The following is a 25,351-nucleotide window of genomic DNA, read 5'->3' on the forward strand; positions in this document are numbered from 1 at the left end:
CCCTCAGTCAGGCCGCGTCTCGCCGGCGTGCACCTCATTTCGCGTGACAGTCGTCCTCTCCTCGTATCCGGGGCCGACTTCTTCTCTTTCTCGCGCCCCTCGTTTCTCAACCCTTCCACCACGAGGAAATCTCACCCTCTGCGCCCTTCCACCCGTTCAGCACAGCCGCCAATTCCTCCTGAAGCTCCTACGAGCTTGCTCCTCCAACTCCGGCTAGATAGAGGTGCGAGAATTTGCCCCGGAGCCTCTCTCTCTCTCTCTCCTGTCGCGAGACTTATTGTAGATTATAAACTAGGATTGTTTTCATTAAACCCAACCGTTCCCGCGTTCCTCCGCCACCTTCGCCCAACGTGTGCACCTCGTCGGCGTCTGAACAGTCGGAGAGCACTGCTCCTCCCTGTACATACGACCCTGTAATCATCCCCGAACGACGCGTATTTTTTGCGTTACGGGCCATCACGCCGCGCCGGAATCTTCTCCACGGCGAAATTAACAGCGAACCGAGCGCCGAAAGCGATGTTACTTACGGGAACGAGAACGGCGAATTTATATTCGATTTTGCCCGGCTTTTAATATCGGGTCGTCCTGAAATACATTGCTGTTTAAAGAGAGGGACAATTTTCCTTACCAGGTCATTTGTTTTATAGAATAAAAATCCGCTCCGGGATTATCGAATCTCCAAGACGTTTCTTGGTTTTTCCAGCTGGCTCCTCGCGGTCAAATAAAAAGTCGAACATTCATATCACGTATAGTGTTCAACCCTTTCGGCGTCCCGATGCAAGATACGGGAATTTAAACGGCAATTGGAGTTTTCTGTCGATGTTTTCATAGAGACGCGAGTACGTAGCTTGATACGGCGGGATGATAATGGAGGAACGCGGGCAGATGACGCTGCCGAGAGAGCCGAGCCGGGGAAGGCGTGACGATAACTGGGCTAATGTGCAATAATGAACACGGTTGCTTATCAAATGGCCCTGACGGCCCTCTTCCTGCTGCTTCCTTAACTCACGACGGTTTCTTTCATGAACCGCGAAACGGGCTCGTAACAGCGGCTAATGGTAGACGCGGCCGGCTGATTATTTCACGTTCCATTTCGCCGTGTTGTAGATTCGCCGGAGACTTCAGCCGCGGAGAGTTAGAGACTCTCCGAGCGGAGGTGGAGATTAGGGAGATTCGCAGGGGATCGTGTGAATGAACGGTCAGCGCGGGTCGAACGTGTTTTCGAGCGGGCTGGGCAAGATTCAGGCCAGAGTCGACGAAATCGAGGGTGAAATCGAAGCAAATTGATCTACAAGTTAAACAAGTAACGACTGTATTTAATGCTAAAACATTTTTAACAGCGAAAAATTTCTGAGTAACTATTAAATATAAATAATGTTGGAGCGAAGAGCTACAAATGAACTCTTCTCGATCTTTCTATCATTAAAAATAAAGTCCCGGTGTGAATCGATAGTTCGATAGCGGGTGGCAGCATTTCCTGCCTGGCCAATTAGCATAGGATTCTTTCGACTTCCTGTTGGAGGTCTGAAAAACGTTTGAACGGTTTCCAACGGTGGACTAACAATCGCGGCGGAGCTTCTAAATTATTGTTGGATGTTCCCCCTAATTGCTGTGCGAAAATAAATAGCCTGGTCTGCGGTGCGGCGATACTCGTCGAACGAAATACGTTGGTTATTGGTTCCCTGTGTACGCGGTTCATGTAAGATCCGCACCAAGTCAGCGTATGTAAGGGTACGTGTGCACGTCTCTCTCTTTCTCTCTCTCTCTTCCTCTCTTTCTCCCTCTCACCGTTCGTACATGCACATGCACTATGCATATGGAGAGTTCCTCGTGCTAAGAATAGGTAACATACAGACGGTCAGATATAGCTAGGACTTTGTGCCTATAAGCGAGCAGGTCATTGGCATTAGGGGTTGGGAAGGGTGTGCATTTGCACGATGTGTGTACTCGTACACGATTTAGTTCTCCGTGGCCGGTCGCTTTCCGATACTGGTCGCCGCGTATCGGCCGCGTTTTGTGTTCCCAATTGGAGTGGAGTCACGGCGCCAGATAGGGAACAGATAAAAATGGAAAAAAATAGAGCCGGTGTATCCTTGTGTGCGCGTGCTGCCACAAGGTTCGTAAACGTGTGCCCGTCGGCGCTAGGGAGAACGAGAAAGACACGAAAACACGCTCGCGAGAGAGGGAAACAAATAGCTAGACGAGTTTCGACGGCAGCGAAAGTTCCCAGATGATTGGTCGTGGGAAATATCGCGGTTAGGAGGCGACTGATAAAGTGGATCGATGAGTCGATCCGGAACCACGAATGTTTCCTTGCCGGTGTGCGAATTTTACGCCGGTATAAATAGACCGAAGTTTCGCGGGAACCTGAATGGCCACGGTATACGATTAGAGTGAACGAATCGGGAATCCGGAAGCGGCGTGCTCTAAACGACGCTTAATCCTGAGACCCGATCGATGCCGACTGCCAAGTCAAACAATCCTGCTCATTAGTTTACTCGAGATTGAATCGCTGGAAAAACCCTCGACATAATCATTCCGCGCATTCGCTTCTCTGTCCGGCGTCTTCCACGCAATTTTCATCGGCGTGCACTCGACTGGAGAGAGGTCTCCGAGACCACAGATTTTTTCAAACATCTCTCTGTTTATCCAACGCACCGGAGATCGTTATTTACTGTTGCGCGGCGAGCGTTATTTTTCCTGCAATAAGAATAACAAAGGCGTCGCTAACAAGACGAGCAAAGCAAACACGTTCGAAGGCCTTCTTCGGAAGGAACGATTGGAGTGTCGTGGACAGAGTAACGGTGACAAACAAGTCGGTCTGTACTCCTTCCTGAGATGCGGTGTAAAGCAACAGTCGAACGGAGAGAGCCGGTTGATACGAGTTTACGATATCAGGCATGTCGAGTCTCGCGATCGATAGACGACCGTTCATACGGCTCGAATTAGAATGGTTTAGAGACGGCGAGCTCTGCCGAGCGTTTGCGGCTAACCGGACGAATCGACCGATATTTTATCTCGTTCCTTTTTGCGGGACGACAGAGGGGACGCGAATTTGTTACTGGAACGATTCCGGCGATTTTAATTGTTTGATTATTAACGCCCGCGATCGGTAATATAAAGCGCGGCAACGCCAGTAAATTATCAAAAATTGCCATTGCGGACGCGGCGCGGAACACGGGGGGTGGGAGGAGGTCGGAGCGCCGCAACGGGAATCGCCGGATATAAATTCTCACGCAATTTTGATACGGCCGAGATGAATATTTCACGGGCGGGCCGGCCGCGCGCCGCGGAATCATCGATGATAATCAAAATTTTAAAAGGCGCAAATTAATTGATTGTAACGCGGCCGCGTCAAAGGTTAATGCTGCGCGGACGTTGCGCGCGTGTCGGCCAGCACACGCTCGGACGCGAGCAACGCGTGGAATTCATCATTATTGGCGCGCAGGTATGTCGAATATACCGTATCGCAGATTAAATACACCGGGACGCGGCCGTGGACCGCGACGGATATATTATTTTCATTCATTCGGAAGAATGCCTGGCCAACGATCGCGTTACATCATTAAAAATGAACGCGATTCCTTTGATCTGCGCACACCCGCCGCGTTCTTAAAACGACCGCGTGCGCGCGACGTCACTCCTGTTCCACACACGCGCGCGCCCTTTGCATTGTCACGTTTGCACGAGGCTTCATTTCGAAACACATCGACGCACTGTAGTCTAAACGTCAGTTCTAGCGCGAATAAATTAAAAATACCAACTAACGTAAATATGTGAACATTTATACTTGTATGATTGTTTGATATGTATACTGCAATAACAAACGCAAAATTAGTAAATCACATCACCGTATTATTGTTGGCAAGACTGTCAACATTCCGGTAACCACATTTTGGTTTTCTGCGTTAGTCAATTGCTACAAATTATAACCTCAAAATATCGAGTTCGTTCTTGAGGTGTGCATAAATTGTGTTAGTATCTTGTTATATATGATTAGTAGACTGCGGATTTCATGAATTTGAAGGTTGAAGGAATTTTAGAGAACTTTATCAAAAATATTGAGAAACGTTGGAAAACAGGCAATAATTATAAAGATAGATTTCTGTGAAAAAATAACACTTGGTTAGAATCGACCACAGCATTCCCCTTTAATGAGATTGACATTACGAACTTGAACCCGCACGACTTGGAAGGCCATTAAAAAATTTTAATGAATGTAGTATAAAATTAATAATTATTATATTAATAAACAAGTGGTCAGTATCGTAAATAATGTTTTATTTACTTTACTCAAATATTTAAAAGTAATTTTTACACAAAATGTCAATTTTTTCCTCGCACTAGAACTGACTTCTAGACCACTGTGCGACCCTTAGACGGGGAGATTAATTACTTTGTGATTCAAGAACGATCTTGGAAAAAAATTTTAATGAATACGGGACGAAAGGACGACACTTTTGTGCATATGATTGTCTATGTATCCAGCTGGAGTGCATGTGCAGTAGGTAGAAACGGCATGTAAGGAGCAAATGTTCGATTGGCGAGTAGTTCGCGCGCAACGCGTCATCGCCGAAGCCTCTCACAAGATAATCAGATGCTTTATCAGAGATCTGGTCATCGGTCGGCGCGTTACGCGGCCCATAAACGCTTAAGAATACTGCGAATGGACCGATCCACGGGCTATATTCTCAGTTTTCGCGACGGCACGGCAGTTGTATAGCTAATTGCGCCACTTGTCATTGCTCCGGAGATTTTATCTGGCCTGTAAAGTCGCGAGGATACGGTCGGCGCGAGTTCTCCCGGCTGGGGAATCGAGCGCACGTAATAACAGTAAAACGGGTGTATCTTGTCACCGATCGCCGATGCTGAGGTACGCGTCTCCTTAGACGCGTGGGCGGTCACCTTCACCTGAGTGCAAAACCCGTAGATACCGGCGCTGAAAGGAAGAGGGCTCCCTCCTCGGTGCTATAGGGAAGGTGCGAGGGCATAAAATACCCGTGGGCCGGCAAGGCGTTATCGAAACACGCAATGCCACGGATTACGAGGAAATATAGTGTGCACCGCTCACAGATACACGCTCGTACGTCCGAGCCCGGCTCAGCCGAGCGCTATACCTCGACCGCGCCGAGGATGCCCGCAAATTGCTACCGCGAAATCTGGATAAAACCGAGAGGAGCTGCCAGCCGCGCAAGAAGGGACTTCGATCCGAGCGCCGAGGAAATGTTCGCACCGGAAATCGAGTGCAGCACCTTCGAAAGGGTTCCGATAATGGAGGGACGACCCTGGAATTTGTGCGTCAATTTTTCTCACCACCGGTGAAAAGGTTAATCCTCGATAATTTATGACTAGACAGAACTGGACAAAAATCAATGAAACATGTAAACATGTACCAAGGAAGAAAATAAATTTCTTTTTCACTCGAGTTTGCCGCAATGTAGGTTGAACATTTTTATTTATGGCCCACGTGTTTGAACGCTGAAATGAATGAATGCTGCTTTCAACAGGGCTCTCGCCGGAATAATTAGCTGCTGGACATGTACCATACGTACGTAAATGTCCGAGATACTATGTATACAGGTCGCAGGTCAATCTCACTGACCAGCACACCACCTAGAACGTGTGTACGTTAACACTCTCGCGATTTGGTTATTTCGACGAAATTAGTGAATGAAGCCGGCTGGTTAATCGTCAACCGACATCGGGACGATGCGGCTTGAAATATTTAACGCGTCAATAATTAAACGACAGTCTGTTCTGGTTTATTGTGCATTCATGGGCGGGCGAGGGAGACAACGACGCGAAGAACGGAGCCAGTCGATAACGATGAACCTGGCTAAGATGATTGCCAGAGGCATCTCGTTTGAAACGTTGGTTAAAGTTCTCTCTTTCAGTTACTCGAACGGATGTTGACCCTTAGCACTCGAACTGCGACTCCGCCACTAAATCAATTACTAAACATTTACATCCACAAAAATTTCAAAGGTCACAGGGAATGGAAATATTCCAGGTCAAAGAAAAGGTTTAATTTCCGAGTGCAGAGGGTGAAGATACAGAAAATAAATAGCTTGAGAAACGTCCCCGAGGATTTTCGGGTAGCGGAGTTTTGTGCGGTGTGGTCAGGGCTTAAGAATCCGGTTCGATCGCCCCAATACGACAAGCTGCGAATTCGCGGAGCCCTGGCCGAGCGTGAAAGTCCGCGACGCACGCGTTACATCGATAACCAGCGTTCTCTCCTCTCTTTCTCTTTCTCTTTGCGATTCTCTTTCACTTGGTTGCCGTAGTCTCGCTGGGGGATGCGGATAGGGCGAGCCCACATCGGCAACGACGGCCTCGCGGGACACGCGATCCTTGCCCGTGTATTGGCCATTGTTTATTCGTACTTGCATGCGCACTTACGTGAAATGCAAACGGACGTTCGCGTAACGCGAGCCGTATTTTCTAGCGTGTTGCGCGGCTAATATCTGACGGCGGGTGGCACGCACGTCGCACAGCCCGTAAACCGGGGGTGGAAAAGTAGCCGGGCCGGCCACTGTTCAACCCGATAACGCCGTTTAAACGAAACTCATTCGTACCGGCGCGGCGCGGCGGCCTTTGCTCGACGCGTGCGTCCCGTCATTACGCGTTGATACATGATTAATCGCGCCCTTTGCGGCCGGCCACGCTTTAACACGTCCGCCGACGCGCTGACCGACCCTGATCGCCTCGGTTTTTGATTCCAGCCGATTCTGCTTCGATACCGACCACCCTAATGCAATCATTCCACCCTCGTAACGCCGTGCTTTTCGCTGGGAGCCATCTAACCGGGCCAAATCTGAAATTTCTCCTTTGAAATTTTATACAGGGTGCCAAACCCTTTTTTGTGGCCTGAAGATCAAGTTTAACGCGTACCACCGGTGGTACGCGTGGCACGGAACGTGTTAAAGATACGTCAAATGTCTGAAGGACAAAATTGAATGGTAAAATGGTGCTCATACGATACCAAAAACTTTTTGTTTTTATGTCATTTCTTTAGAGATATGAAGATCACCTTCATTCTTTTAAATGGAATGAGGTATTTTTTAATACATCACCATTTAAACTAATTACTGTAAGTAATTGTAAATGAGTACGGTGTTCTCGAATTATTTAAATTGAAATATCTCCTGAACTACTAACTTTTCGACATACATAGTACCTTTTTATAACGAATGTCCAGGTGCATCGATTGATGTATTAAAAAATACCTCATTCCTAATACCTAGAAAAAATCAGATAAAAACAAAAATCTTTTTGGTATCGTACGAGCCCCATTTTACCATTCAACTTTGTCCTACAGACGTTTGACGTATCTTTAAAAACAACAAAGCTATTGAATGTGGTCAAGTTAGCTGGGACACCCTGTATACAAATCAAACCGTATTTATTTATTCATTGTAACAGGAACACCGAACGATACAGTTCTCCCTATCCGCCCACGGAACTATAGCTTAAAGCAGCCTCGTAAAAACCACTTATGAATTTAAAGGCGACCCGCCAGTTACGAACTGGCCTAAGTGCTCCGCAAGAGAGAGCGTTCTCGCGCGACCGCAGCCTCGACCGGGAGAAACAGGCCTATGCCTTAACCGGTCGCCGGTTATCGCGGATTCGCGGCGATACATTGGTAATCACCTTGTTCACGCCCGGGGAATTAATATCGGTTATCTCGCGGCGATTGCCTCTCGCCGCTCGGAAGGTGTAATTGCTCGTTAATTGAATTTTAATTGCGCGATAACGAAAGGAGATTTGTCCGGGAAAACCGGGACGGTTCGTGAAATCTACTTGGGAAGGGGTGAGAAAAATTGAAACGATATTGAAATTTTACGGTATCTGCTCGACGGGGTTCGGGGGTTGACACGGAAATTTTCCAGGTCGAGATGCCGGCGAAGTTTACGGCGGGGGTTGGTTTCTCTGGTCTGTCGAACACGAAACAAGAGGCCAACGTTCCCCCCGACCTCGAGCAAAGGAGACAACCACCTCTTCCAACCTCGAACATCACAATGCGATAGGAAGCGAAGAGTTTCGAGACGTTTCGCAGTTAGTTGCCCTCAGGAGATGAAGGCGTAAGTAGGTAAGAAAGTTATTTCCCGACCGGACACGCTTAACCCTTCCCCGGGGCTGTTCTCCCCCTTGGTACAAGGTCTTTGCTGGGCTCCAACACCGTGACAAACCCCGTCAGAACGACTACACCCTCCTCCTTACTGTCACACCTCCGTCACGGTTCGTCGTCTCGCATCGTGCATCGTGTTATACTTCCTCTGACACGTTGGTATTTTATCCGGGCTGACTCATTCCGACACCGTGTCGCGCCTCCGTTAGGTGTATCATTTTTCTCTCACTCCGTGTCAACCCCTAATCATCGCAATTACGCATGTCCTAATCCTTTCATTGACGAGCGGTGGACGGCTCCATTCGTTAAATTGCAATTTTCCTGTCATTTTTCACTGTCGCGCAAACTCGTGTCGTTATCAATACTTTAGTCGAGGTGTCCGTTTCGCCACGTGGGAATAAAATTATCTTTCGAACAAAGAAAAACGACAGTTCTCAAGAAACCTTTCTATCGTCATCGATCAGACCGATAGGATCGGCAGTCTGTTCGGAACATATTCGAAGCGATTCACAATTAGCATTAATTCCCTATACATTCTCGATCCTTCTGAATAATTGCAATTATTCCGTCATTCCGGATCGGGGGAACGGCTGGCGCGGCATTTATTATTAACAGAGCCCGATGGTGGATATCTGGCGACGCGCGGCAGCGTAAGAGAGCAACCATGTTGCCTTCGGCCAGGGCTCTATCTACCTTGTCGCATTCGCTTGTCGCGGCGGCATGGCACGGCGCGCGGCAGTGCAATGCACTTCTTCCCAAAGATAACGGATCGTGCGACGGGCTCATTGTTCTCGTAAGTATCGTCAACGTCACAAATCGTCATCGTTACACCACGGTAAACTACCGCATCCGAGTGTCATTTACTATTGAAGGCAAGCCAGCGGGTACACGCTAAACTTAGCATTCGCCGGCATGGCACGGCAGCAACGGCAGCGCGCGTCGGGCACGTCCATACAAAGGAAACGAGCGGTTTGCGCGCGTGGTTCGCGTTTTATACACCCCCTCCGGGAAACTATAACGCTGACGTGTGTACTAAAAATAATAAATCAGGAACGATCACCGAGCTGGCGAGCTACATATACTGTTGACCGTCGCGCACCGGTACGCAGTAATTGCTGCATTTTCTTTTCTATTCCGGGTGCCGCGTTACGCTCGCAACATCGTCCGATCATATTCATAAATATTCAAGCGACTCGCCTCCGAGATATGCAGATCTCTTTATCCTCGGTTTCTCTGATTCAGTTTTTCCTTTTTTTATCCCAATGTTATAATGCAGAGCATTTTTTTCGCTTTATCGCAAAGTCCGTCCGTCGACCGTAGAACTTCTTCGCGTGACCGTAGTCGCTTAGAAGAAAAGATTGTAGGAGCAAGCAACAGCCAGCCGAGCTCATCGATAACACACCGGTCGCGCACCGCTGATGTTGGACCGTGTACTGCCATAAGCAAACAACGCTCGTGACCAATGTCCAATCGTGGAACAACTACTCCCGTCAGCCATGCCTTCCACTATGATGTCCGTAAATTAACAACCCAAGAATGAACGCCGAGCATAAAAGGAATGGGCCTATGATGCTGACTGTCTCGGCCTAACCACCGATACGCATTCAATTGCGTCATTTATCTTCGATAGCTACACGCGAGGCCCTACCTCGCCGAGAGATTTATCTTCTCGATGTCTTGTTCCGACTGTGCATTATCATTTTCCGAGTCCGGTCGCGCTTTTAATCCCGGCTGACCTCAATTATTGTCTAACTGTTTAGGGGTACGGAAGGATCTGATATTTTCAACTAGACGTGCATTTAGAAAACACATGTCCCAAACTAGAAGTAGCTTGGTGTGGATCCAGGAATGGTTCCAGAATCATGAATAATAATTGCAGCGGAATTTTCAATAAAATTGTGTTCGCGTCAGGGCCGAGGTTTGCGAATCTCGGTCGCGGAAACTCTAGCAGACAGTTGGCCCGTGACCCAGCCCCGGAATCGGTTCCTCCCACAGAATCCACCCCTGGCGAGGGTGCGGAAGCACGTGCGCGTCCTTATCACGTTGCTGCGAGGAGAAATGAAAAAAAGGAAGACGAAGAAAAGGAGAAGGAGCTGCGTGGAAGAAAGAAAGAAAGAAGAAGAGTCGCGCGAGTGGTGTAGCTCGCGGGAAGAACGTGATGTTCGGCAACGTAGAGCAAAGAGAAAGAGAGAGAGGAGGGTTGCACGATGGCGGTTTACACGAGAGAAAGGAAATGCTCGCGAGAGAGGCTGGAAGAAAGGAGTACAAGAGAAACGAAGAGAGGGAGACCGTGGAGTTTAAAGGCTAAACGGCCGGGATGTGCGCCATGCATAACAATTAGCCTGGGAAAATCATGAAAATGTTGCGGACCTCTTTTAACTTCGTGCCACTGGCCCTCCAGTCCCTCTACCATTGCCTGAGAAACCCACCCCCACCGCGTTCAACCCCCGACGGAAGCACGCCGAGATAACGGAGAGTTACACGCCCTTCCTTTAACCCTTTCCTGGAGGTTCACGCTTGGAAGACCTGTGCAGCGGTTCTCAAACACCCCTCCGAAGAGACTTCGAGATCTTCCTTGCACCAAAATTAAGAATAATGTTTAACCACAATATGTTCTGTAGGGTAAAAATTAACTTTCACAGTGCAGGACTTTCTTTTTAAAGAAAACTGGAGACGAGGAATTGTAGAAAATTAATTAATCTATCGTATCTATCTAGCATAATTGTAAAGATTGTGTTAGGTAGATGTTTTTCTTTTGAGGATATCGAGGTCCAGAAAGTTGGCGTGTCCTAAGGCGTGATTGAGCATTCGAAAGGCTTAGTCCCTCGGGACAGTAGTTGTGTACGAGCGACGTAAACCGGAAATAAACGTCCCGGCGAAGGTAGCGAGAGGTAGGGTTGATATCGTGTCATCTGGAGGAACGGGAACCATCAGGGATGCACGCACGTACGGCCGTATTAGGAGTGGAATAATATATGGGATTCCTTCCAGGCAAGGTGCTCCTTAACGTGATTTACGTAATCTTACAATACGGCGTGCCGGGTTAGATCGGCCACGTATTATATATTACTCGATCCCGAGGAACACCGTTCGAGCGTACAACGCCTTTCAATGGATCGTGTGACTCGTGATTGTATCGTAATCGCATGTCATTAACCCTGAAACGTTCCGCAAAGCAAAGATTCACTTCTTTACATTTTAAATCCGAAAATCACACTACTCTAGGAACCACTGTGATATTTTAAGAAAGGATAATTTCAAGAATATTTCAATTTAAATCATTTTTTATGTTAAATCAACGTTTTAAGTCACGAATCCGATTCCACATTAAAATACAAGCACGAACTTTTGCACTGGTCTAATACATATTTCAGCAAGAAAAATTACAATACAAAACAGAACGATGCACGAGGCTTAAATTACACCAGATTGTTTCAGAAGGCCAAGGTAAGGCATTGAAACGCTGAAGACTCGAATAAAACTACTACGCGAACTACAGTGGCTGAAATAATGATAGGTTCATAGCCTGAACTAGCGTGTTTACTGTTGTTATTCTTATCTGCATCGCGGAACACCTCCTATGGTGTCTGTTTATATTCAGAAAAGTCGTGTTCTAAGATTATTTCGCTCTATTGCCAGAATAATTTTTAGCAAATTTCACAATCAATTACAAACACTTGCGCTGTCGAAACTAAACTAAATACATCTACAGTAGTAAGAACGCGACTTTTCTAAATAGAAACAAAACACCATAGGAGGTGTTCCGCGATACAGATAAGAATGACAACAGAAAACACGCTAGTTCGGGCTATGAACCTATCATTATTTCGGCCACTGTATATCGCATCTCGAACAGAAGCCAATTTTGAAAAATTTCATCATAATCAGGAAGACGAAAGAGTAACGACTTATGGTTATCGTTCAGTTAAAAATGAATTTTAGCAGAGAGCACGCCCGGCGAAGCTTGCGCTGACGCTGCGTGAGAAGAAAGTCGATCAATAATAAAGTTATTTGAAGTTCATACGTAAATGATATCTGGAATAATTCCCTCGTCCTCGATCCCTCCTGATGTGGATATGTGTTCCACAGAAATATTCGTGGACAGTGTGTGTGTGTGTGTGTGTGTGTCACGCTGGAGAAGAGGGTCAAGAAAATATCGAAGACTGTCCTCGATTTGTATGATGAGCGAAGCGAGGATAATTCGTGGGGAATGCTGAACGCGGACAGACCGTATCTACGAACACCCACTTGATTCCGTGGTCTAAACAGGAAATCCTCGTTTCAGGTAATTGCATGACTCGGTTAAATCTGCGAACGACTGAAGCCCGTTCAATTAATCAATTACAGCGAAGACAGCCTCCATTGTCGCGGACCGTTCGCTGCCGTGGAAATCGCATTTAATGGAGCGTCACAAGCGTGAAAAATATTTCAAGAAAAAAATCCACAAGAGATCTGTCGAATTTTTATCTAATTATCTTTTGTTTTTCTATCGAATTTCTCGATAGACAACTGCGTAGGAGTTATTCATTCGAAAGAGCGACACGTGTCGATCGATTACGGTCACCGAAGGAAATAATTATTCTAATAGGTAATTATACTTTCTTCCGACTATAATATGACCTAACAGTTTGTTTACTCCCCGAACGATAGTGCGGACGAATAAATTTGAATGGGCAAGTAACAAACTCTAGAGAAATGTGTGTACACGTGTATTGACACATGTATGCTCGGAAAGTAGCGTGACAGACATACTGCGGCAATAAACATGTGTCCGAGCGGTGGCAGAATATTTTCAGTGTTCCGCTCGACGGTTCACAAAAACATGTTGAAAAAGTCCACGTGTACAATTGCACTTTGCATCTGGTATGTTAAACCGACGTCACGGTTGCTTTCTTACTTGAAATCAGATAACAAAGCGATTAAACCTGTTCACCTAATTTTCAGGCATCCTGTAGACCCAGTTCTGCTGGTCTAACTGTACCAGAGTCCACCGCGAGTATGAAAAATTTGAAATTTTCTCCCGGAGTCATCTCGATCCCTTCATTGATCGATTGCTTGACCTCTGGGGGACAAGCGAATCAGCCAGAAAACAGTTTGCTCGTTTCTCTCTCAGCACGCGCGTCGCGATTTCACGCTCGTCCTCGCAAAACCGTGCATGCACCGCGGAGATGAGATTTCGCACACGTGCGTGTCATTCGCGAGTGTTTCCCGTGTTCTCAACAATCTTCGTGTCGGTAAACCGTGTCCTTCGAGAGGAAGACAAAGAGGACGAAGATGCATCGAAAGAAGTTGAAGATCCACTTACAGGTTCAGACCGGTTCAACGGAACGTGTTCTCACTGCGAAAAATTTGCACTGACGTGTTTTGCAAACTTCGTCCCCACTGTCCAATACGTTCCTCCCGTGCTCAAAAAAGTTCATTCGTATGCAAGTGTAAAAATATACATTTGAAAAAGGCTGAAACTTCGAGGAATGAACAAAAGCGAAACTGTGAATGACTTTCTGGGGTTACAGGGACGCATGCTCGGGAGGTTCGCGGTCCGTTTAGTATGAATGATCCCTAACTCCCCCACCGCGCAGGGAAGAACACGTCGAGCCGGTTCCGAGGCCGAGAAAACCGAATTAAACTGCATCCTGCATTGTTCTAAGACGCCCGACTCTCTCGACCTTGAAACGCTGCACTCTCTTGTGCACCGAGTCTCGGTTGACGGTGATTTTTCGGGAGAGGTTGCTCCAATTCTTCGGAGGTTTACGTCATCGCTCCTCGATTAGGCTCTCTCTCTCTCTCTTTCTCGATAAGATAAATCCTCCCTCCACCGCTCTGCGCATTGTCTTCGTGCATCGAGCTGCGCGAGCGAGATCGCGTCGCTTGCGAAACGCGCGAATTAATCGCGCGCATTAGTCAAAAGGTCGTTTCCCTCTGTAACAAAGTTCTAGCCTTTTTTGATTTACGAGCCCGTGCGCGCGGCCGTGTGCACGAGGCCCCGCGCTTGTATATCGTAACCGACACGCTGTACAACCATAAATCCCTTCACACTTAAATACTGGCGAGCGCGCGCGCGCGCCATCCGTGTAGATAATTTAAGTGCACGTCATTATGACAAATCGATTACACGCTCGCCGCGCAAATAATCGGGATACAAATGACACCGTGAATATTTTGCACCGCGCTTACACGCTTACCGCCGGATATACACGAAAACCGACTTTCCCGTACGCATCTGCCCGCGAGAGAGCCGACCACCGACTTCCTGTAACGAGCGCGCGCGGCCTTGACAATGTGCCGACCGCTCGGACACCGACGGTCATCAATTACTCATCGCGTTTCTTCCGGTGGTTCTACGTTACGCTAAACGATCGTTTAATTGTCCCCCGGTTATGTGTACGCTCTCGACACCCCACTCGCCACCATTTTTATTACATCATAATCGAACCGGAGCGAGCTTCGCGCTCCTCAACCATTTTTCACGTTCAACAGAATAACCGACGTGATTTCCAGCCCTTTCACGGTATTCAACAATTGTTTTTTTTATTAAGCATTTCAGATCTCCGCTCAGATCCACTTCTGTGTGTGCTGCCTTGAAATAAATTACAGTATATACAGGACGTCCCGAAATTCCTACAACAGCCGGAAATGGGAGGTTCCTGAGATCATTTGAAGTGACATTTTCCTTTGCAAAAATGTTATCTGCGGCTTGGTTTAAGAGTTATGAATGGCTTTCATTGCCAATATATTGATGGATTTCGAATTTCTTATACTTTTGTCTCCCATTGTACCTCCAGAAAATCCCTGCAAATCGAAGAAGCTACATTGCCAAACAATATGATTAATATCCTGAGTACTGTGTCCGCAGTCGCATTTCGGGTCACTAATAATTCCTACACGAAATAGAGACGTATTTATACTATAATGATCGGCTCTGCACCGATTAATAGTTAGAATAAATTCTCGTGAGAGACGTTCGTGTTTAAACCATGGCCTAGACCTTCCAGTATAAGTATTCTACAATTTCTCGTTCCGTAAACAAATTTGTCCTCCATTGCAATTTCCACTGAACAATTTATAAACATTTAATTTTTCGCAGTGCAGTTCGTCCGGTGCAAGCTTTATTTCACCACGTTTTTATTAGCTCGTTTTCTTGTTTGTGTGTTTGTTTGTCTGTTTGTTCGGTGGCAAATTTTGCAATTGATTTTAAACTAACTTCCTGATGAGCTAGAGGCTTGAAATTTTTTTCTGGACCGTTTTTCACCTTCGGGTGAGTATAATTTTTAGAAGTCAAAATTATGTAAGAAGTTAAGAATGTACCTAATTTTTAATTCACCGGAGGAACAATCTGCGTACGAGAGAGGTAATGTAAGCGTTCTGGAATTCTAATGAATTCTAATTTCCATTCATATGGATAGCGAGCAGAACTTTAACTCCGGATCATACGTCTGATCAAAGGCTGAATCTCCTGAAATCAGAGTACTGCTGATTCATGCGTGTTTCTTGGCTGGCCAAGTGCATTTCAATAACTGGTATCGCTCGGCATTGCGGCGATTATCTATGCGCATTGTAAATACCTACAAGCTACAAAGATTACAGTAAATAATTGCATTACAAATGTATTCTTATGAGTACCGGGAACTCGAACTGCTGGTTTCGTGTAATATTTCTCATTCTGCGATTCTCGGTTTTGCTTCGTAGATAAAAATATTGTCGAATTGTACAAGCTGATAATCGTTCGCGATGATTCGGCATTATCCAGGCATGAACAGAAAATCATCAAGTCAAATGACACGGTGTGTTTAAAGCACCGATAATAATTAGTCGGCGGTAAAGAAAATTCAGAGAGGCGCGACAAAATCGGACCACCTCGCGATCATTTCGTTATTTTTCGTTTATTGATTGACCAGATATTCCCAAGCGGTATAAACCGGCAACGGTGGCCGCGTCATCATACTTTAGATACCGAGCGTTGATCTATTACATCGGCTAGATTAGTTTTCGCGTTGCGGATTGCGAAATAAAAAGTTTCGATGCCCCCGGGATCCATTGTAAATTAGATCATTTGTATTCCTTGTTACACGCGCCTCTCGATTTCTGTAACGCTTCCGCACTCGTTCGCCGCGTTCTGTCTCTCGCGAGCGGCAAAAAAAAAAATGTAAAAACTTCAAATTTTACTCGGAACGACTAAACAAAATAGATATAATCTATTCGGAGCCCGTAACAAAAAAAAAACGCATTAAAATTATTCCCGAGTACATGTACAAGCATGTTACGGTCCCCGCAACAATGGGTCGCCTTGAAATCATACGGCTGTTGTTTTAAACATTTTCCAGATAACGGCTTACTCCGGAACACTTCGCGAACAGTTCCGAGAAACATTCGGACAGAAATACAATAATATAAATAATTATCTTCGGTTTCCTCGAGTAATTATATACGCCAGCTTAAATGTGCTGACAAAAATAAGTTTAATTTATGCAAATTGGGTCATATATCTCTTTACACAGCGCGAAGCGGAATAGCCACCGGCTAATTTAATTATCATTGATTGTAACGGAGATCCACCGGAAGAAAAACCGGCGACGATTAGGTGAATCACTGCTCGTGAAATAATCTGAATACTGTCAATGTCCTGTTACGGTCTCTGTCTTTGCCACTGCTGTTTTTCTGGAGCGATTTATGGTATTACTGATGGAGACTCATTCGATTCACGGAACTCCATCGCCTTTAAGTAGATTGTGTAATATTAAAGATGTATTTTTACAAATCGATTCAAACGTTTCCCTTAGAACATGACAGAACTTTGCCTCCAACCTAATATCGACAATTAGTAATAATTTTTTAATTATTGTACCGTGCGCGAACGGACAATGTCCGGCGGTCTCGTAATTACGAAACGATATTTTAAAAATATACTGCTCTCGTTTAGCGGCGCTAATGAAATATTAAAGAGGAATATTTAAAGTCGGCTATATCAATGTAATTAATGAGCGAAGGTTAGTGTTCATTTCTATCTAATTGAAAGTCTAGACACCTCTTATCACCGTTGTATCCGTTCGTATCGTCGACTGTGTTTTTCCCCTGGGCTGTGTGTCACCGTCACCTACGAACGTATTATACTACAGCGGAAACACCGTGCACACTAACTTCCAGGGCTACACGCGTCAGGTTCGATTTTTCGAGAACTACATTACGTGTCCACGTGTCGCCGCGTTTTCCTTCGCGGAGCAGCGGCTCGGCGAAGGTAAACTCTTTGTTTGTGCGCACGCACAAACGACATTATAAAACGCGTGTGTAAGGCTATCCCGGTGGCTCTATTCAAGAAGGTATTATGAAACTCCCTCGGAAAACGTACTCCCCGCTTTGTTTCACCTTTTATTCCGTTCCGCTTTAACCGGATGGCGGGAATGAAATCCAGCGTGCGTGTGTGCCGCGAGCATATCGTACGTGTCGCGTGGCTCCGCGAAACCAGCCGCATTTAAATGCACCGACACAGATGCACGACAATACACCGCCGGCCAAAAGTGGGGGCCCGGGTCCTGTAATTAATGAAAGGGGAAGATACCAGCGCGCGGCGGTTCGAGAGATCATCGAGACACTGCGTCCGTGAATTGTCTCTTTTATCCTAAGCCGACGCCTAAAATCACTCTAAATTTACCGCGGAATAAACCTCGAGTTTTTGTGGTCGCGCGGAGCCCGAAAAAGGATTTTTTGTCTTCGATACCTACTTGATAATTGAAGAAATTTCAACAAAAATTGATGAAATCCCAACAAAAACATCCTGTAAACACGAGCCAAGTTCCTATGGCCGTGAAAAGTTGTGAGATCAAACAAAACACGGCCAAGTTCGTTAGCTTAGAAATACCTTTTGCAATACTGAAAAACGCGTTTGTAAAAATTAGTTTAAAAGAACGCTATTTTATTCAAACTTGGCCGTTATTTTTTAAACCAATGTCCATAAAAGTTGTTAGGTAGCGGCCAAGTTTGAATAATCTAGCCTTCTATGCAACTCTTTAAAAATTAAATTTACAAGATGTTTTTGTCCGGTAAAATTCTAGAAAACTGTGAATCTCGGATACAAGTAAATAGATGACACCGGGAACGGGTTTTAGAAAACTTCTCGACGTGCCGCACGGTTGAAGAATCGATGCCGCTCGTTGGAATGCATCGCTTGCGTCGAACAGACGGTAAACATGCTAAGAATGCACCGTCCATTGTACACGGAACAATGCGAGAATATTATAAAGCGATTGATAAATACGTAGAATCCGAACAGTGGGAACGAGGAAAATATTTTTTTCGTTGGTATCGTCGGACCGATACTTTTGGCCGGCAGTGTACAGAGAGCATCCTCGCCGAGTGCGAAACAAGAACATTTCCAAGTTACAATGTCGCATCGTCTCGCGTCACTTTCGCTTTCTTTTTGTCGCGGGTGCAGGGGGACGTGGAGGAATTCCGTGCTCTCGCGGTTAATTCCGCGATATGGTCGCTCTAAACAACGCGGGCCGCTCGTCGACGTTTAAAGCCCCCTTTTGTGCTTTGATATTCAACCGAGCCGAGCCAGCCGGTGTAAACGAAACCTCCAAGGCACCGCATTCACGGCCCCTTTTTTCCGCGATTCGGAGCGGTCCAGTTTTCCGCGCGACCGGGACGCGTACTGGCTGTTCCATAACTCCGGATCGTTGAACAATTAACTGTTAAACCACCCAGAAAAAACTCTTCATTCTACAATTATTAAAATAAAAAGAATTCCATGATTTTTTACTCTTCCCCGTGAAAAGCCTCTTCATTCTACAATTATTAAAATCATTCCAGAATTTAATGATTTTTAGCTTCAACAATTGTCTAAAAAATTAGAAAAGAATGTCAAGCGCCTGGTTCTTCATTCTACAATTATTAAAATCATTCTAGAATTTAGTAATTTAGTAATTTCCAGGATTTTATCATTTTTATCATCGACAATTGTTTACAGAGGAATTGCAAAAGAATGTCAAGCGTCAGGCTCTTCATTCTACAATTATTAAAATCATTCCAGAATTTAATGATTTTTAGCTTCAACAATTGTTTAAAAAATTCGAAAAGAATGTCAAGCGCAAGGCTCTTCATTCTACAATTATTAAAATCATTCCAGAACCTAATGATTTTTAACTCCGCTAATTGTTCACGGAAAAATTGCAAAATAATGTCAAGCAGCAGGCTCTTCCCCGTAAAAAGACGACTCGAAAGTGCGGTTAAAGTCCGTTTGCAACGGCTTCGGTCTCTAAGAAAATCGACTTTGATTGGCAAGTGGAAACGGTAAGCAATAGACAGACACGCCAGCCGAGCGCTGTACAAAATCACGCTATCCGTCGAATTTTCGAAGCGAATTTTTTCCGCGAGCCGAAGACTGACAATTCAGTAGATTGCATTCTACACTTGACGTTCTCTTTGACCGTAGGGATCAGTATCGCGTAACAGTTGTTCGCACCAGAACGATTAGAAAACCGAGTTCCGATACTTTCGGACTTCTGATTGATAATGTAATTGCAATCTCTGAATTCTATTTTCTGCCGCCGTGATCTAGGTCGCCTGTACTACACTATAGCCCCATTGAAGTTGTACGAGTCCCACTTAATCACGCCGTCAGTTCTCCTGACGGCGGAAGACAAAACAAAAACAACGCTTCCGTTACTAAAAATAATAATCTTGTACCGAAACTCAGCGCTGTATATCACGTGAGTCAGTGATCATTAATCAAGCGAAGGTGATTCTACGTAAAACAAAAAATATGCTGAATATACATGTAGTAACATTTTTTTGGCCCACTGGTTTGTTTCGAAGAAAAACGAGTTTGGAAGTTATTTTTCTCGGAAACGAAGCTTTGTCTAAACAAATTGTATTCCACAGTATTCTGCGAATTAAACCCGCGATGTGCGCACAGTTCTGGAGCAAAGGAGACGTTCCGATGGGACGAGATTTATTTTCGAGGTTACGACCGCCGGTTATGAGTCAGCCGGTACGCGAAACGACGGCGATACGAAATGTTTCGTTTTAGCCGGAATAAACAATGCTGGAACTGTACCGCGAGACTTTCTTCTCCGGCGTGCCGCGTGCAATTAGGTCGACGAATGAGTAACGCAGCTACTCTAATCTCGGCAATGGGCGAACGTTCGCGTACGCGCGCGGCTCGCGCATTCCTCGGCCACGTAAGATCGCTGGAAATCTCGGATAAACGATCGCTGGACCCGGCGAACACAGCTGGGGGGACAATGTGTCCTCGAACCGCTCGGGAATTCCAGAAACCGAAAGAAAATCGCGCGCAGAGGTATGCGGAGACCTTTAGACTCAATCTTTCCACCTTCACCCGACGGCCCCCCGCCGGCGAATTAGGTCACTGCACGTGAATCGTCGTTCGATCACGTTACCAAAGCGTACCGGGCCTTTTTCAACGATATCTTTCACTCGTCCTGTTGGAAACCGACTGGCGTTCGAGTGCACAGAAATTGTCATGTTTAGACGATGAATCACGAGCCGCGGAAAGATCGATTAACGCCAGTTAACGCTTGTCAGAGAGTGTTTGAAATTTCCTAAGGACCTCGGTGTACACGCGATTCACGAGGAAGTGATTTTTTTTCGAGAGAGCGTCGCAGTTCTATAAAAATAGGGAATAATATTGTCGCGAGCGCTGATAACCTCTCCCGACACAATATACAAAGTAAAATCAACGCAATAAACCTATCCTGAGGCAACAACTTTATCGCCGGCTCGTTATAAACATTAAACGTGGCGGCTACAACGATATAAACGGAGTACTAAACTAAAGAAAATGAAACGGTACGAGAACAGGACTACTAAAAACAGTACCGGGTACCGAGAGAACAAGCCCAAGGGAGACAGAGAGAGAACGTGGTATTAAACGCGCCGGAAAAAATCGGATAGTACTATTCGATGTCGCATTGTTCCTTTTCCAGGAGCAACCGGTTGATCAGTCTTAATCGTCGCACTCGTTAAACTTTAGTAGCCAATTGAATTGACGGAAAAAGCGCAAGTCGACGTTTCTTGCTACTTCACACTATCCAGAATGGAGATGGCGAGGCGAGGGGTGTCGGGAATGTAAACAGTTCTATGACTTCGAAAAGATACATCGCGCTCGCGTATGGTCATTATCGCTTTTCTATAAATAAAATCGCGTTCCACGATAAAGCCGGGTAGCGCGCGAGGCGGAGTCGTTTAAAACGCGCGATTTACAGAGTTCTGTTATATAAATAACCACAATCACGGCCTGTGACGTCGGGCCGCGTGTAGTTTCGCGCACACATTTGACCGTTTCCTTTCTCTTTTGTTTTCAATGAAGACTAATCGGTCGTTCCTGCGCCGCCGCTCCGACACTTCAGAATAAACGCCGTCGCTCGATACCCGACGTGTTTGCCACCGGAATAAATGAATTTTCGGTGTTTTCGCTCGATAATTAGGAAACGCTTTGCTCCGAATCTCTCCGAATTTTCTTCACGAATCTTTTATCCGGAAGCTGCAAAAATCGTATTCATTCGGAGACCTTTAAAACAAATCTCTGACTAATTGCACCACAGTCCACAGAAATGGGCAGAGGCAGCGTTCGGAAATCGACACGAGGATCGAATTCCCGCCGCGCAGAATCGCGGGAGGAATTAGTACGGTGATTAGTACAGTTAATGGACAATAAACTCGGCGGTTCGGTATCGTCGCGAAGATTCCCCGTCCAAGGTTAGGGGAACGGTGGAACAAGGTGCGAAAAGCCTGCGGAACAAACGGTCGGTTCTGCGATCCCGTTCAGATCCTCGGGGCTCGGTATCGGTCGCACAATGTCTTCGCTGTCGCCGGGGTAACACACGCGGCTTAATAACAACGCATTGTTAACAACGGAGCCGACAATAGTTTCTTTTGATAACACGGGAACGCTGGCGTTCGCCGCGAGTCGGCTCTGGTCGGTGTCCCATTATCGTTCGCCGGTTCAATGAAATCTTTAAAAGCGAGCGAACGGCTCTGGCTCTCCTTATACACACATATTTTCGCCTGTATCAGTTGTTTGCTCGCCGCTGTTTACGCCGTCACCGTTCCGCAATTGCTTTCGCGCGTTCCGCGCGTGTTCTCCGCCCCTGTCCCCCCTCGTTCCTCCTCGTTCCCACCGTTTACCCCTTCGCATCTTTTTTTTTTCGTTCGTTCTTTCAGTACGGGACTCGACACCTTGCTCCGAAATCGTCGGAACGGAAATAACAGTCGCGCGCGCTGCTTGTGTCGTTTCGCGAACGTTTGTGTTTCGTAAACAGCGAACAAAAGCGCCACACGAGCCACACACCGTCGAGCCGTGTCCGCCAAACGTAAACTCATTAACCGAACACCGCGGCTGTTTTTCTTCTTAGAAAATTGTTCTTTTTTTTTCTCTCGTCGGGCGTTTCGCTATTATAAAGTAATCAGCCGCGTCAGCGTGCGCGCGTGCACGCGACCTGTCCCGCCTCTCCCTCTCTCCGTCTCTCTCTCTCTCTATTCAGATACATTTGCTCGTCCTTTCTCGTCTAGCGATGCTCTATTTATACATTGCAAACCGCAAATACGATAGAAACGCGTGTTTCATATATCGACACACACAAGCGACTTTTTCACATAGATCGACCGACCACCAGAAACGAGAACAATTTTATTTGAATAGCAGTGCAAGCCGTGTTTATGCGATCGCACACCTGGCCGCAGAGATCATTCCGACGTTCGCGAGGATCGTTTCCCTTTGCGGAGAGAGCCCGGTTTTCGAGAATGTCGAAGTTCGCTGGTATATTTGGCACGGCTGCGTTCGTTCCGGGTATTCCTCTCCGCGTTAATGATTATTAATAGAGACAGAGATCTAGCGGCTTTTGTTTTGCACCGGTAATTCACCGTGAATTGGTGGGTCGAAGCTGGGAGAACGATGGTAAACACCTAATAGCATTCTTCGGCCTGCGCCAGGGAACAAGGACGACCCTGCGAACGCGGAACTGACCAAAAGTACATTTAAATATTCAACAGTTATTTATTTTGTAATTAGAATTCGAACCTCCATGGAACTTCTTACTCTTACGAATCATTTCTGGGAATTAGAAATAACCGGTCTGTAAGTAGAAACGGACGACCGCGCGCAGACAGGCAGGAAAGTTCAAATTTCGCGGACACAATGCAGCCTACAAAGCCACTTCATCTCGAAATTTCTCCTGCTGTTCAGAAAAATGGTTAACAATTAAGTTTGACAACTTAAGCCTACAGGAATTTCAACAAAGTGGAACAAGGTAGCGGACCCTCGTGCAACTTTCTACCTTTACAAACGTGTAAGCAGATGCTCCGCGAGATTGCACGTGCCGCAACTGAAAAATGATTGATGTTCCAAATTTCCAGAAGCCACGCATGCATAAGGATCCGAGCCGAGCAGCGTCCTCAGCGAACTCGTTCCATCGCGCTCAGGTCAATCGTCGAAGCATAAAACAGCAGATTGCCGAGTTGAATGGTCACACGTAAGCAAATGCTAACAAAGTTTTTCGCGGTGTAGTTTTTTGCCGCGTCCCCACTCGCGGAGCAAAGGAATAATGACCACGCGCGTACCCGACGAAACCTCGCGGTTTTCCCCGTTATTCGCTCCACCTTACGGCGGCGCAGAGCTCTCTCGACTATAAATAACCAACTGTTTACTCGCTTCTGCCCTCAAAGACTTTTTAATGTTTCTTATTCCGCACGAAGGTCTAAAGACTCGGGCCGACCGACGGACGACGTTCGTGTTTCGCGAGAGAAGAAAATCTACAGGCTCGAATGCGCGCTGCAGGAAGAATCGCCAGTTAGAAGTTCGCTAAAACGAGAGAGCGGAGAGAAAGAGAGAGAAGGGAAAAAGTTTCCAGGAACTGGACGTGAAAATAATATCCTCTTGTTTCGACTCGTGGAAAGCACGAGAATAAAGTAACAGCGCGATTAGTCATCTCGCATCCGCGGAGCCTGGGTTTCATTATTCCTTGGCTCACGTGTTCTGTGTATGTGTGTGTGTGTGTCGAGTAACTTATCTTCCGAAACGATTACTGGATTAATGGAACGTTCAGCTTCCGGTTCGAGGAGATTGTTTGCATCTTCGAGAAACATTCCCGTCGAGAAAATTTACTGTTTAGCGCACGCGATTGCAGACGGTGCTCGATGTTGCAAACAACTGCTAATGGGCCTGTTTTCCTTGTTAGCGCGATGACTGCAGGTTTTAGAATGTTTATGATTAATGTCAGCTGTTGGATACGGTGAATCTCTTTCGTAAATTGCTCTGGGAAAATTCGTGGAATGTCGTTAACGATATCGATTGTTTACGAGTTCTAATTAAAACTTCACTGTTTAGGAAAAGAACGGCGCTCCGAACGATTACAGGTGATCGATGTTTTAGAACAATGTATACTTGAACTTGACACCGAAGCTCCAGTTATAGAAATGAAAGCATTCTCTCATTGAAATTCAAATAGCTGCTAGTCACTGCTACTTTCGATCGGCTTATTGCTCTTGAAACGCAGCACAGTCCCTGTACATAAATTAATTATACCGAAAATAACATACAGGACAAAGGACGCACTTTGTATTCGTGCGAATGGCGTCACGACTCGTGCAACCCGATATAGTGAAGACTATTTGAGTCATTAAGTTAATACAAGCTGCGGAGTGTAGATCTTTTGTCAGAAAGTGGGTAAACTTGAAGCGACGAATCCGAGTAAGACTAATTCGATCACGGTATCGAAGTGAAACTTCGTTTCGCAGAGTTCAAAGAGATCGTTCGAACGATTTCTAAGCAGGAGGACCATCCGAAGACGTCTCCTATGAAGATGATCGCGCGAGAAGGTCGACTCCGGTCCGAATTTCGTCGATTAATCGTCTGGCACGAGCCAGAGCCGCTAAATTGCTCGGATTCGATCAACGAGGCTGAATCGGCGACCGAACCAATTAAGTATTTCCATCGAACGTCCTCGAGCAAAATTAAACTGGCGCGACGGGATCGATATTTAAATCGGTACCGTAGCTCTCAGCGACCAATTAGACCGATCTCGTACAAAATTTATTCGAACATTTTCGCGGACCGATCGACCGAAGGAACGACGCGACGGCAGCATTTTAGAAAAGAAGGAGTCGGGTTCGATCCGTGGTATCGAACCTGGGCCGCTGTCAACAACCTCGAATTAGACTGTCAACGTGTCGCGAGAGAAAGAGAGTGACATAGGGAGAAGGAGTGATAGAGAG

The 25,351-nt window shown here is 46.1% G+C and overlaps 1 protein-coding gene and 1 long non-coding RNA gene across 17 annotated transcripts in view; one reads left to right on the forward strand and one right to left on the reverse strand.

Annotated features, from left to right (window-relative positions):
• Positions 1-25,351, reverse strand: part of Foxp (forkhead box transcription factor P) — a 245,951-nt gene that overhangs the window by 184,271 nt on the left and 36,329 nt on the right. For 11 of the 16 annotated variants that reach the window (XM_076429000.1, XM_076428998.1, XM_076429007.1 and 8 more), the window contains exon 1: positions 23,416-23,651. The exons of the other annotated variants lie outside the window; for them this stretch is intronic. In XM_076429000.1, coding sequence (XP_076285115.1) covers positions 23,416-23,505 — 90 coding nt within the window. In that variant the 5' untranslated portion in view covers positions 23,506-23,651. Of the gene's footprint in view, positions 1-23,415; positions 23,652-25,351 lie in introns of those variants that run through there. 16 annotated transcript variants of the gene reach the window in all.
• Positions 19,120-23,620, forward strand: LOC143211391 (uncharacterized). The gene is made up of 3 exons (XR_013009451.1): positions 19,120-23,110; positions 23,204-23,427; positions 23,495-23,620. It is a non-coding gene; the product is annotated as an uncharacterized LOC143211391 (long non-coding RNA).

Source organism: Lasioglossum baleicum, chromosome 8 (genome assembly GCF_051020765.1).
Source record: "Lasioglossum baleicum chromosome 8, iyLasBale1, whole genome shotgun sequence".
Lineage (NCBI taxonomy): Eukaryota > Metazoa > Arthropoda > Insecta > Hymenoptera > Halictidae > Lasioglossum > Lasioglossum baleicum.